The sequence below is a fragment of the Stenella coeruleoalba genome (genome assembly GCF_951394435.1).
Source record: "Stenella coeruleoalba genome assembly, chromosome: 1".
Taxonomy (NCBI): Eukaryota; Metazoa; Chordata; class Mammalia; order Artiodactyla; family Delphinidae; genus Stenella; species Stenella coeruleoalba.
The window spans coordinates 6,357,046-6,371,041 of NC_137169.1; the positions used below are offsets into that span (position 1 = coordinate 6,357,046).

Genomic DNA, 13,996 nt, shown 5'->3' on the forward strand with positions numbered 1-13,996 from the left:
GGGATTTCCTGTTTACTAACCTTAGGCAGCTGTTTAATATAATATCAATTTTCCTTTTCCTCATTTATAAAATAAAGATAATACCAACTTCAATGAGCTTTTACGGGAATTAAAAACTAAACAATCCAGGACAGAGTGAGCCTTCACTTCATGGTAGTAGTAGTTGTTATCGCATACGTCTTGAACAGATGATGTTATAAATTTGATTCCTTGAGGTGGCACTAAGAAATATCAACAGATAAACCTACTAAAAATACAGCTTAAGATGTCAAAACCCATCCATGTGTGAGAGAGAGCAGAGTCTGGGATAGGAAATTGGAAGTAAAGATATTAAGGACAATGAGATGAGGTTTTCTACTGTTAAAGGTGAGAATTACAAATAAGGAAAAAGGGAAAAAAAACTTGCAGGAACCTTGTATTATTGGATTAGAGTTGGAAAATTTGGTGTGAACTCATGGATACACATACACACAGATATGGAAGTAGATGTAAAAGTGTGCATTACCTCCCTTCCCCTCAGCCCCCAAGCTCTGTTCATGCAGAAGGCCTGAGAACAGTGATACAAAGTAATGAGCATACCGAGCACCAGATCTGGGTTCCTAAGTATCATTCTCCAAAATTTGGCACAATCTGACCTCAAAATGGTAGTAACAGATTATGAACAACTGGATAAAACTGGCAGCCATTAGTCCACCCTGCCATGGATACATGAATAATTCGAAGTTTGATGAGGAAGAAAGCATCTACAGGATCTCAAAACAACCACCTACAGAATGGTCACTAAGGGACGTGTGGACACGGGTGGGGGTGGGGCGATACACTGGGAGACTGGGAGTGGCGTATGTGCACGACCAGGTGTAAAACGGATAGCTGGTGGGAACCGGCCGTACAGCACAGGGAGCTCAGCTCGGTGCTCTGTGGTGGCCTAGATGGGGTATATATACCTACATGTATATATATAGCTGATTCACTCTGCTGTACAGCAGCGACTAACACAGCATTGTAAAGCAACTATAACCCGATTTAAAAAAAAAATTATAAAAGGAAAAAGAGAAATTGTACAATCGCAAAGCCTGGCAGACACCACCTTATTCAATGTATCACCGTGAACATTACCAGCAGTGGGACAAACTAGAATTGTGTAGCACCTAACGGATGCAGGAAAAAGAACACATGACTTTTGTACTGTCCCTGTCAAAGACAGACGATATAAATGCAACGATAAGAAAACATCATAAATGCAAACTGAGGGACAGTCTACAAAATAATTAGCCTATATAATCTTCCAAAGTACCAATGTCATGAAGTGAAGGAAAGACTGAGAAACTTTTCCAGATTGAAGGAGACTAAACACACATATGACAACCAAATACATAATGCTGAACTGGATTCCTTTTGCTATAGCCTTTTGTTATAAAACTTGAGTGGGGTCTGAGAATTCCAGGGCAATAATATTTACTTGGTAATTTCCTGATTTTGAAGGCTATATTGTGGTTATGCAAGAAAAATGCCCCTGTTCACAGGAAATACACGAAGTATTAGAGTGTGATATAGCCTCATGGTGACAACTTATTTTCAAATGGTTCAGTTAAACAAAGATCTTCTAGTGCACTGGCAACTGTTCTGTATGGTCAAGACTGTTTCAAAACGAAGTAAAGAAAGATGAATCATACAAGTAAAACACTCAGCACAGTGCCAGGTGCACAGTGCTCACTAACTATAGCTATTATCAGTAACATTATTGCCACTGTAATGGGGGAGATTATATATATAAATTCTTGCAAGTGCCTCGGTTTATGATTACTTCTAAATATAAGGATAATAATACTTAAGCCTCAATATTGCTTTTAAAAAGAAAAAAACCCTGCTTCCTGGAAGAAGAAGAAAAGCAGAGAGGGCACAGGTGAATTCAGGTGATCACAGGTGACGAGGGACATTCTCTCCTGGGTAAGACAGAAGATGAGATCTGAGCCCTCAACTTGTTTTCCACCTGATTAAACAAGAGAAGGCTCATGTTCAAGAAGCAAAGAACCAAGAATATAATCAGATTTTTCATGCTGCAGACCAAGCCTCTGATGAGACCACTGACACTTACATAAAACTAGCATTAGAGCGCGGGACTGCTCCGCGACCACCTATACACAGAATACTACATTCTATTTTACTTTTTTGGCCACATTGGGTCTTCGTTGCTGCACACAGGCTTTCTCTAGTTGCGGCGAGCGGAAGCTACTCTTCATTGCAGTGTGCGGGCTTCTCATTGCAGTGGCTTCTCTTGTTGTGGAGCATGGGCTCTAGGCACGCAGGCTTCAGTAGTTGTGGCTCGTGGGCTCAGTAGTTGTGGCCCACGGGCTTAGCTGCTCCGCAGCATGTGGGATCTTCCCGGACCAGGGCTCGAGCCCGTGTCCCCCTGCCTTAGCAGGCGGATTCTTAACCACTGCGCCCATTAGGGACCCAAGGAACTCTTATTTAGCAAAGGGAAACAAAGGGACTGGTTCCTGGTAAAATTCACTCTTAATAATTTAAAAATAAAGGCACCTCCTCTCAAGTAGCCACTCTGCAAACTTGTTCTTACTGGGACTCCATTCACTATTACTTCCTTCCCCTCCTAACTCACTGGCCTGAGGCAGAAAGGTAAGGAGAACTTTCCTAAGAAATGAAAGGTATAGACTCAGAAAAGGTCAAAGCACAATAAAAAAGGCACTGGCTAATAGGCCGAACCTGCAGAGGTGGAGGGATGGGAAGATGGGGGAAAGGACAACCAAAACTCAGTAAACCCTCCATGCTACAAAGAGGACAGGCTCGTTTGCTATAAAAAGCCCAAACCTCTTTCTCAATAAAATTTTTTTTTCAATTTTGGTTCTCAAATTTTCAATAAAATATCCTGACTGTAGAAATGTATTATTTCCCATCAACACTACTCACGTATTTATTTTAATTGTTGAGTCAGTTTCATCATGGTCAGTGAAGAAATTTACCCTACATTTTTAGCAACCGTATATATTCAAGGAACTTTATAATTGATATTCCAAGCAGAGGCAAGAATCCCCAGTGCTCAGACCTCCACATGTCAGCAGAAACAACCAGATGGTTAATGATCTACCTGGTAGAATCAAGACATCTTGGGAAGTAGTTCATATTTTGCTTTTGGATTTAACATTTTACGGAGTTTAAAAAAAAAAAAAGATACTTCTCAATCTCTTCTTCAAAAGAAAATTTATAATTATTTTTGCAATTCCCGAAAAGGAACAAAAAAACATGACAGTTTACAAAAGCTACCCTGTTTTTGTTTCCCCATTTTTATTAAAGAGGAAAACACAGTCCAGGAAGTACAACCTTTACCCATGGACACAAAGATGAAGTGGGAGCACAGAATCAGAACCCAGGCTGCCTGCGTCCAAAAGGGGAGATCCTTCCATGCTGTTGGTCTTAAAAGGATCAAGCAGTCAGATTAAATGGCCATGAGGTACTAGACAAATAAAAAAGCAACAAGGAGAATAAAAGGACAGATGTAACCGGTCTCTATGCTCAGCTCTTTTTACAAGCTAGAACCAACCTACCTTATTTATTTATTGTTTTGAACCAACCTACTTTAGTTCAACCAAGTATGCTGGTGTTTTGGTCAAGTTCATGTATAAGGATTACTGGCTTTATGTACTAAGACCTCTGAGCTGAAATTTATTGACTTTAAAGTTTCTCACTAGATTTTGGATCATACCCTTCAAAGAAAATGAGAACATGATGACATTATGTTCAGAGTATGCTGACTGCAGAAGTAAATTTGGAGTGAATCTTATTTATTGAGCAACAGTGAACACTCCCTGAGTGCAGAAACGTCAAAACAAATTCCAAAAGCAAAGCCCAATTACCAAAGGTTCAAGCCCTCTCTCACCTACCAGCCCCCCGTAGCCTGAATTCTACCTGAAGCTAGAAACATCTGCCCCCACATTTTTTGCCCAAGTTTTGCTCCTTAAATGTCGTGGGTAGCAGGAACACAGCGTTACAACCCCTAAGCTAAGATCCTTAGGACCAGAAGATTTTCAGAATTGAGAAATTTTTGGATTTAGAAGGTACTACAGGGAATATACCAGGGTAATGCCACAGCAGTGTCTGAGCAATAATCCCTATTCTATCACATCGGTACCTTTGTAGTAAAAGCTGTGCAAATCCACACAAAGTGAACTGAATAAAGAATACAAAAAGTCTCACATCAGTTCAGGTCAAGTTTGACCTCAGGGTCAAATGAATTTCAGCACCCAACTTAGCATAAAAATGTTTTGATCCTCAGAGCTTTCAGATTTCAGAATTGAAAATAAGAGATTATGAACCTGTATTATTGTGGATGCTTTACTGATAGTAATGATCAGTACTCTGAATAGAAAAAAATAATTAATGAAATATAAATTTATACCTAATAACACCGAAGTAATTCTATGCCGACTACAAGAAATCCACCCTCTCCAAATTTTAAAGGCAATGGACCAAAGAATTCATAAAAGTCTGTTCCCCACTAGCTCGCCAACCAAACCAAAAAGTTCTGGACAACCAGGTCCCTGATAAGGCACGATATTCAGAAATATAATAAATAAGTAGGTGGTGGGGGGGAGGTAGCCAGATATTGGGGTTTTAAAAGGATCTGTGATAAATGTGAGAGGAAAAAAAACCCCAATCATTCAGTGCCAGCTAAGATGCTAAAAAAATTATGGAAAATTACATAAGTCAACTTTTAACTACTATCAGAAAATTTGCTATGAGAAACAACTCTATCTTAAACTTCAGTTTTAATTGCTCAGTTAGAGTTCACACGTTATTTAAGGGGAGGGGAACAGTCGTCAAAGTCTGGAGTCACAGAATCACCATTCTTTAACTTCCAGTGGTCTTACTGATCAACGTGCCATCTCACGAGATTATTAGAACGGTCTGACATTCCTCCCCAGATGACTCAGGGCAAAACAAGTCAGCACACAGCACCACACAGCCACAGTTACATGCTAGTCTCACTCATCTAAAATGAGGGAGACCAGCTCATCACACTGCCCCATCCCTCACAGACCTGAAACAAAGACAGAAACAGAGGTAAGTTCTGCAAGGGCATGCACCCCAAGCATTCGAAGGACTGGGCTGTGCATAAGCCAGGTGGAGGAAACAGTTTTCTATACTCTGTTAAATCACACACACAGTGTTGATAATTTGGGCAGCTATGGGAAGTGTGCACCAAACCCCAAACTTCAGAGGTAGAAAGTAGTGCTCATGGTGAAGCCAGTGAGCTTGGGCCACACTGGCTTTATCACTGCAAATTTTCACACTCACTCTGTGAGAAGTTTGAGACCTGCCACAGACTTATCACTAATAAGTAGACATTCAAATATTTGTTCACTTCAATTCATCCAACAACCCCCAAGCACTTCCACTATGCCAAGCACAAGCTGGACTCGGGGAACAGAGCCACAGAAATGAACAAACGGGACTAAGGTCAAAGCACTAAAGAAGTGCTTCAGGATGCAGATCCTGTAAACACGCTGCTACAGGTATGTCTCTGTGTTGCTTTTTCGGGTGAGATAAGTAATAATATATTCCTCTATCGCATGCCTAACCAATAGTTTAAAACAAAACTGATGGGAAGTATCACTCTGAATGACTACCAGTAACATACAATAAAAAATGAGACAAGAACCTGTGTGAGTCTCCAGCTTACACAGATAAGTTACATATCACTTTAAATGAACATTCAGCAAAAACAGGTGTATAACCAAAACTAGTGAAAAGTAAGCCTGCTTGGCTATTATGAACCCAAGAGCTAAACACTTAAAACTCAAAAGCTATTTGGTCAATTCCCTGAAACAATCTAACTTGTGCAATATGACAGCCACCTATCAAATAGTTAAATAAACATGGCATCACTGAAATAACAGGCTACTGTGCATCCAGACAGAAATCCAACTCGGAGTGTCCAACACTTCACTTGGGCAACAGGAAGACATGTCCAGGCAGTTAATAAATGCATATGTAATATAAACATTTCACAATATAAGATGCTTTTGAAATATTACCATTGATCAGCTTCTTTGCCATTGGAATAGGGCATACTTTTGAAAATGAAAACAAAAGCTCAAAGTCACTGTTTTTTAAAGAAAAAAAGGTAAGCAAAAAAGGTGAGCATAGTTGTTGTCTAGTATATATATGGAGAGAGACACATGTATATGTCCCAATAGAGCTTTATGCAGCCTCTTACAACCACAACAAAGAATATGTTGCCTTTTATTGACCCTAGTTTGACGGTCTGAACAGCAACATTCTAAATTTTACATATAATTTCTCAGCATCCTCCATGAAGAGGTTTTCACTCAAGTGGTACCCATCTGCCAATTATACTTAATGTACTTCTTTCTACTAACTTCCTTGAGCCAAGCATCTTTTATTTCTTTCTCAGTCCTTATAGTTTTAGATTATGCCCTGACTGTCCTGTGCACAGACTACCTGATCGCCTAATAACCTTCTCTGTTTTTTCAAATCCTTAATAAAACAGTCACATGATTGATACAAGATAAATATGAACACATACACTCTTACAGAAGTTCTTCCATGGGCTGAGTTAAAACTACAGCCTATCAGAGACATAAACAAAGAATTCTTTCTGTTAAATTATTTTGACTCTATTGCTTTTCATTTAAAAAATAATAATTCTACCTGTGATATAGATCTTACCAAGACAGTTGAGAACTGGATGTGTCCATCTCATACCAGCAGTCTTACTAGAGGTATTTCAGTGAGTGTTCCTGGGGTTTTATTAAGTGAACAAATTACTAATCAACGAACTTTCCATAATGTCCTAGGTGTTTTCAGTAAGGTATGGAAGGCTTGACTGAATGGGCATGAGGGTACAATTCATAATAAGTTCAAAACACACACCAACTAAACATCTGTCTTTTCTTGCCCTCTCCAAACCCAAACTGTCTTACTTTTCCTTTTCTTAACAACAACAAAAAAGCAAACAATAAGCTGCTAAAGACACCAAAGACATTAAGTACTACAACTCCTCCCAAAGAGGTTTATTTACTACAGGACTTTGTGTCTTTTTTTCCATCTTATCAGTATATGCCCAGAAGTATACACAGACATACCCAGGCATGTGAAAAAAGCCAAAGTTCTCACGGAGTGGGACCGAGTGACTCACTTACCTCGTCTCAGGGTTGTAGCCTAATATGTAGAAAAATGAATCCACTCGGGCTTTAAACTCTCTAGCAGCAAATATGTCAGAAAAATGGGAGATGTTGCACTTCCCTCTGAAAATAAATGAACAAAAAATGTTAGTAATGTCCTCAACAGCTTTGCAAACCATAATACTACTAGAAAAGCAGAGGTGGGGGAAGATGTAACTAAATCCATGGTATTCTAAGAACATGTAGAATATGGCTACAAACTGTTTAAGTATCTGTTCAGAAAAACAGGAGTTCACCCCCCAAAATAAGAAAATGTCCAATATTATATTTTTTTGTTTCATGACTGCTTTAACCTACAACTTAACTGCTTTTATCTCAGCCTTTTAGTCTTAGAATAAAATTAATCAAACCACAAAGACAAATTGAGGGCAGGATTGTGATGAAAAGATATTAAACTAGAAATGATGGGCAAAAATTTAAACCACAGTTACATTACTTTACCAAAAAAAAAAAAAATCCATCTAAAGTCTCTGTAAATCATCAAAGCAAAATGGGCCTTTTCTTCCTGCTACCTTACGAAAAGGAGAATGTGTAACTGTTAAATATTTTTCTTCTGAGTGTGGAAGAAATAAACTGTCTTGGAAATTAAAACCTAGAGAAATTTTAATTTTAAATATATAGATGGGTTCTAATATACAAACACACACTTCCCAAATTTTCAGGTAACATTAACTGACTAAGCTGGAAAATGCTTTCCCGTGGAAATACTAGAGCAGTAAGGTTTCCAGGTTCATCTACTAACAAAAGTTAAACCACAATATAGCTGAAAACTCTACAATACTACACAACTCCTTAAGCAGCGTTTCCACGCACCAAATATAAATGTCATTTACATTATACCATGCAGTAGGACCCACCATCCCACTATACACACCTACATACATACAGGAGTGCTGAGAGAAATTCCAGGGTTCCAAAGAAGGCAGGGAGGTTTTCAGAATTTCAACTCCCTCAGCAGTTACAGGAAGCAACTTTAACATCAACTGGAAGCCAAAGGCTATGATTAGAGTAGATGGAATTGGAGGATCAAAGGCACATCAACCGAACCTGCAAGATGCTTCCAGGGATGTGACCTCCCACTGCGTGAGCAGGCATTCCATTCCCAGAAGGACTCCATGAGTTGGCATGTCAACAACACACACATGTGCTAATTGCCAAGGTGTTAGTGAAAGAAACTGAGGGATATCAACATGGGGATGGACATTCATTCACTTCCTAACAAATTGAAAAGCAATTAAAAATCCTCCTTTCCCACAGGGCTTAAGTAATCTGTGACCAAAGCCTCAGTACTGGGCAGAAGATAAGATGAGCTGAGACAAGCTCCATTTTAAAAATTAAACAAAAATACTACTGATTTCTTAAAGTTCCTTTGGATACTACTGATTAGAAGATAATGTAGGGTTATTGAGCACTTAAAATATGGCTGGTATAAGTGAAGAGAAATGAATTTTAAATTTTATTTAATCTCAATTAATGTGTATTTAAATAGCCACATGTAGCCAGTGGCTACCATCTCAAACAGCACAGATTTATATAACATTTCCATCATCGTGGCAAGTTCTGTTGGAAGCACTGATTTGTAGGTAACACGATACAATTAAAGGAAAAAATGGACTAGGTATCAACTCTCCAGGCCCAGGACCTATCCTTCTAGTATTTAACTGGAACTAAAATGAGCTCCTGGAAAAGGATAGGCAGGTAAGACAACTTTTTAGATGAACAATGCACTCGCTCTGCAACTAATCACCCATCTATCAGAAATGATTCATCCCTGAAGCCTAGAAGAAATAAGTAAGTCCCTTTATCAGTTAACCAGAGATAAGTACATCTATTATACCTATCTCATAAAAATATTACGAAGATCAAATGAGAAGTCTATGAAACGTTGTACACTGCTCCGCGCTGTGCAAAATCAATTACTTCATCATTGTCCATTACTAAAGGAAAGCAATTCTTCCTTTATTATTCTTGATTATTACTCAAATTTAAGTTTATCCTTAAACTTGAATAATTAATTAATTAAACACATAGAAACTCCTCTAACCCACAATTCTAAACACAAGCATTGGAAATCAGTTATGTTTAAGACAAGGTTTCCCAGTCTCAGCACTACTGGCATTTTAGACATCAATCCTTCGTTGTTGGCAGCTATCCTGCATTTAGCAGCATCCCTGGCCTCTACCGCAGAGCACCCACACACATCATTGTGACCATCAAAAACACTGCCAAAATGTTCCCAGGGAAGGGCAACACAACTGGCTTAGGGAAAATCCAAAGCAGTAGGAAGAGAAGGCTATCATATGATAAACTACTATGAAGCTGTAATAAACGGGATTTTATCTACCACTGTGTCCTCTATTTGCTTCCCGTTTGGTTATGTGAAGGGTATTGATCTTTGTATGTTAATTTTATATCCTGCTACTCAACAAAATTTTTTAGCATTTGATAGAGCTTAATCACTGATTCTCTGAGGTCTTCCCAACATGCTAACTTTATTTGCAAATACACATAGTTTCACTTTTTCTTTACCCTTTCTTAAGCCTCTAAGTTGCACCTCTAATACAATAAAAATGTGGAAAGTAGTGGAAATAAAGGACATCCTCACCTTGTTCCTGACCTTAGTGGAAAAGCCTCCCAGGTGTTCCCATTAAATAGCTTTAGAATAACCGTATCATAATCATCGCTTAGGAGACAGGTTTCTTCCTTAGACTTATTAACATGCTATTAGATGTTAACAGAGTCTTGAATAGTAAACCTACCTTGCATGCCTGGAATAAATCCCAGTTGGCCATAAGGTTTTTTTTTTTTTTTTTGCGTTACGCAGGCCTCTCACTGTTGTGGCCTCTCCCGCTGCGGAGCACAGGCTCCGGACGCGCAGGCTCAGCGGCCATGGCTCACGGGCCCAGCCGCTCCGCGGCATGTGGGATCTTCCCAAACCGGGACACGAACCCGTGTCCCCTGCATTGGCAGGCGGACTCTCAACCACTGCGCCACCAGGGAAGCCCCATAAGGTATTTTTGAATAAAATACTAGAATTTCTTAAAGCATTTGATTAATTAGATCTAATGTTTTTCCCCATTAATTTCTGCTTTTATCATTATTATTTCCTTCACTGTGCTTTTGTTGTTGTTCATAACTGCTTTATTCATACTAGCCTAAATACAAACCAAATGTCCATCAACAAAGAAACGGGTAAACAAAGTATTGTATAATTTACAATGAGATTACTACACAACAACATATAGAAAAGAGCTACTGATACATAACCCATCAAGAAAAATCTCAAAAATTAAATGTTGAGTAAAAGAAGCCAGACACAAAAAAACTACATACTGTATGATTCCATTTATATGAAGTTCTAGAACAGCAAAAAGGAATTTATGGTAGGAGAAATGAGAATAGTGGTTGTTTCTGGGTGGGAAGTTTAGAGAGAACAGGAGCTGAAGGGAACTTTCTGGGATGATGAGAATATCCCATGCCTTGTTTAGTGTCAAACAAATTTGCCAAAATTTATGGAAATGTAAACTTAAAATCTGAATTTTTCTGTATATTAAAAAAAAAAAAAAAAAAAGCATTGGGAGAAAATAAAACACCAGTCACTAGCATATAGCTGTGGCTCTTGGAAGTGTCTATCCCTGCCGGGTAAGGGGCCCGCAGTAGCAAAGCAGAGTGGAAGACAGGGCTGACAGGGGCCGGGAGGCTGACCGTGGCTGGTTCTGACTGGCTGCCATCCGTTCTGAAATATTCTTCATATCGCCTCTTGCTGAAGAGTAGTGCTTACACTTTAAAGTAAAAGTGTGTACATGTGTACCATTTTAAGCACTCAGTGTCTTTCTCCAGGGCTCTCTTTTCACCATGCTCTTGCTCAAAACAGTATATTTATTTGACAGTTTGTGAAATGGAGGCAGAGAGACTGTTAAGAGAAAACTGCAATCATGTCCACCTTGCTGAAACAGCTGCTTTCCCAGCTTCCTCAGGTTCTGCATTCCCCATATCTTCACTGTTACCAGAAATAAGACTAAAGACAGGGAAGCACCATGTCTTAGGGTCCTTTTATTCAGCAGTAACAAGGGCTCCCTGGAAAAGACTTGTTCAAGTAGTGCTTTGCTGTGACGCCCCCCAGTTACGCCCTGGGCACTGCACCATCTAGAGTCCTGTGCCTGGTGGGAGAAGGCCATCTGAAGGGGATGAAAAAGAGGAGAGAACCTCCTCAGGCAAGCAGAGAAATACAAATGGAAACTGTGGCCCAGAGATTCATTCCCTTAAACTGTACCCATAATTGAGCGAGTCTTCATACACCCCCAGACATATGCGAACCTCAAAGAAACTCGTGAAGAGGTGCACAAGCTCACAAAGACTGCTTACGGTAGCTTGTCTGTTTACAGCTATTACTGTCACTCTTACCCGGAAACAAGGGGAAAAAAGATTTTGAGACAGGTCAGCATCGTGTCTATTGTAAGCCATTTGATTAATGACAGGCATAGTACCTTTTCTTTTTTAAGTTTCTTTTCTATTTCTAGTTCTTGTTTCTCTCGCCCTCCTGTGGGTTATCTGAACATTTTTTTAGGATTTCATCTTGATTTATTTATGGTATTCCGAGTGTTATCACTCCACATAGTTTTCTAGCGACTGCTCTAAGTATAACAATATACAACATTACTTCCACTGAAGCCCCTCTGCCTCTCCACTTTTAAATTTAATTTTCTTAAATGTTTGAGGAAAATTCTTAAACACTCCTCAAAGACACAAAAGTAAATACAAACAAATGGGAAAACACCTGGATAGGAAAACTCAACATAGCATTTCTCCAAACTTGATCTATAAATTCAAGGCAATCCTAATACAAACACCAGCTAGCTATTTTATGGAATAAAACAAGTTCTACTAATATTCATGTGCAAAAATCAAATAACTAAAAAGGGGGGGAGCTAGCCCTATCAGACATTAAGACATACTATAAAGCCTCTATAATTAAGAGTGCAGTGCCAGCACATATCTAGACATAGGAAATAGAATATCAAGTCCAGAATACATATGGAAAGTAATATATGACAAAGGTGGCATCTCAAACCACTGAGGTAAAGACAGTAGATGGTACTGGGGCAGCTGGGTAGAATTTATCTTTAAAAAGTGGTGTAGGGCAAGGCTTTCTAACTATGACTCAAAGTCCTGAGGGAATACTTGCAACAGGCATATTAAGAACTTTTAAAAAGTGAGAGACAAAAAGACAACAACCCAACAGAAAAGACATGAACAGACAATTCACAAAAATATAGACAAAAATATGCTCAAACTCACTCATTGACAACCTACATGCATATACACAAGACAGCAGGTGAAGAAACCACAGTACACCCACAAAACAGAGTACTACACAGCTATGAAGGAGAATGAGCTCTGAGGAGCAACTTCCAGAACATACCGCTAAGTGAAAAAAAGCAAAGCACAAAAGACTATCTATAGTATGCTACCCCTCACATAAGAAAGAAGAAGTTATAAGAAAATAGACATGTATTTGCTCATTTGTGAAAAGAAAATGCAAGAAGGATAAATTAAGAAGTAAAAGCATCAGTCATCTATAGCAGGTAGGGGGGCTGAAGACTGTATCTTCTTATAGCTCTGACCCTGTGAGCCACAGCAATAGTTCACAAACCCTTCCTTACCCAGAAAATAAACAGACAGTCCAAATCAACCAAGAGGAACCAAAAATAGAATGCAAAGTCTAAAGAATGAACCCAGCTATATTACAAATGAGTAACACAACCACACCTAAGGAGCTACGAAAAACGAAAAACAGAACTGACCTGAGCAACTTTAGAAAACAGGCTCTTGCCTATATACTATACATAAGACTAAAGACAAAAATGTAGTCAGTAAACGTGCTTCTCACAGGCACATGGGTTACAAATTCTGAAACTAAGTTATGTGTACCATAGAATTGGATAAAAATAAGCAAATGAAAATATATTTTAGGGCTTCCCTGGTGGCGCAGTGGTTGAGAGTCCGCCTGCCGATGCAGGGGACACGGGTTCGTGCCCCGGTCTGGGAAGATCCCACATGCCGCGGAGCGACTGGGCCCGTGAGCCATGGCCGCTGAGCCTGCGCATCCGGAGCCTGTGCTCCGCAACGGGAGAGGCCACAACAGTGAGAGGCCCGCATACCGTAAAAAAAAAAAAAAAAAAAAATATATATATATATATATATATATATATTTTTTTTTTTTAAACAATAAGAACTGAGTTTTTCACTGTTGAAGAAAGAAGTTACCAGTAAAGAAAAGGGGAGGGGTACAACGAATCTCGTGGTTCTGCTCTGGGCCACGTGAGGACACAGGGAGAAGCCAGCGGTCTGCACACCAGAACTCTGGCACCCTGATCTCGGACTTCTAGCCCCCAGAACTCTGAGAAAGAAATTTCTGTTGTTTATAAGCCACCCAGACTATGGTCTTTTGCTTCCAGCAGCTGTAACAAAGTAAGGTATCCGTGAAATTCAAATAGGGTCTTTAGTTCAATGGTATTGTTCTAATGCTATTTCTTGTTCCTGACAACTGTACCGAAGTTACATAAGATGCTCACACAAATGAAGACTGGGAGATGGATACATGGAAACTCAGTACCTACAACTTTTCTATGTGCCCAAAAGTAGCTCCGAACAGAAGAATTTTTAAAAGACTATGACGTATTCAAGAGCAGAGAGAGCGTGTTACTCAGTTAGGTGCTCCCAGCACCTCCACAGCCCTTCCCCTAGGATGAGCAGCTCAATAATGTGTTAAATGA

At 39.3% G+C, this 13,996-nt stretch overlaps 1 protein-coding gene across 2 annotated transcripts in view; it reads right to left on the reverse strand.

Moving 5' to 3' along the window:
* The window catches only part of RERE (arginine-glutamic acid dipeptide repeats), a 427,549-nt gene that overhangs the window by 151,770 nt on the left and 261,783 nt on the right, over nucleotides 1–13,996 (reverse strand). For both annotated transcript variants that reach the window (XM_079924820.1, XM_079924821.1), the window contains one exon: nucleotides 7,179–7,283. In XM_079924820.1, the coding sequence (XP_079780946.1) occupies nucleotides 7,179–7,283 (105 nt within the window). The remainder of the gene's footprint in view (nucleotides 1–7,178; nucleotides 7,284–13,996) is intronic.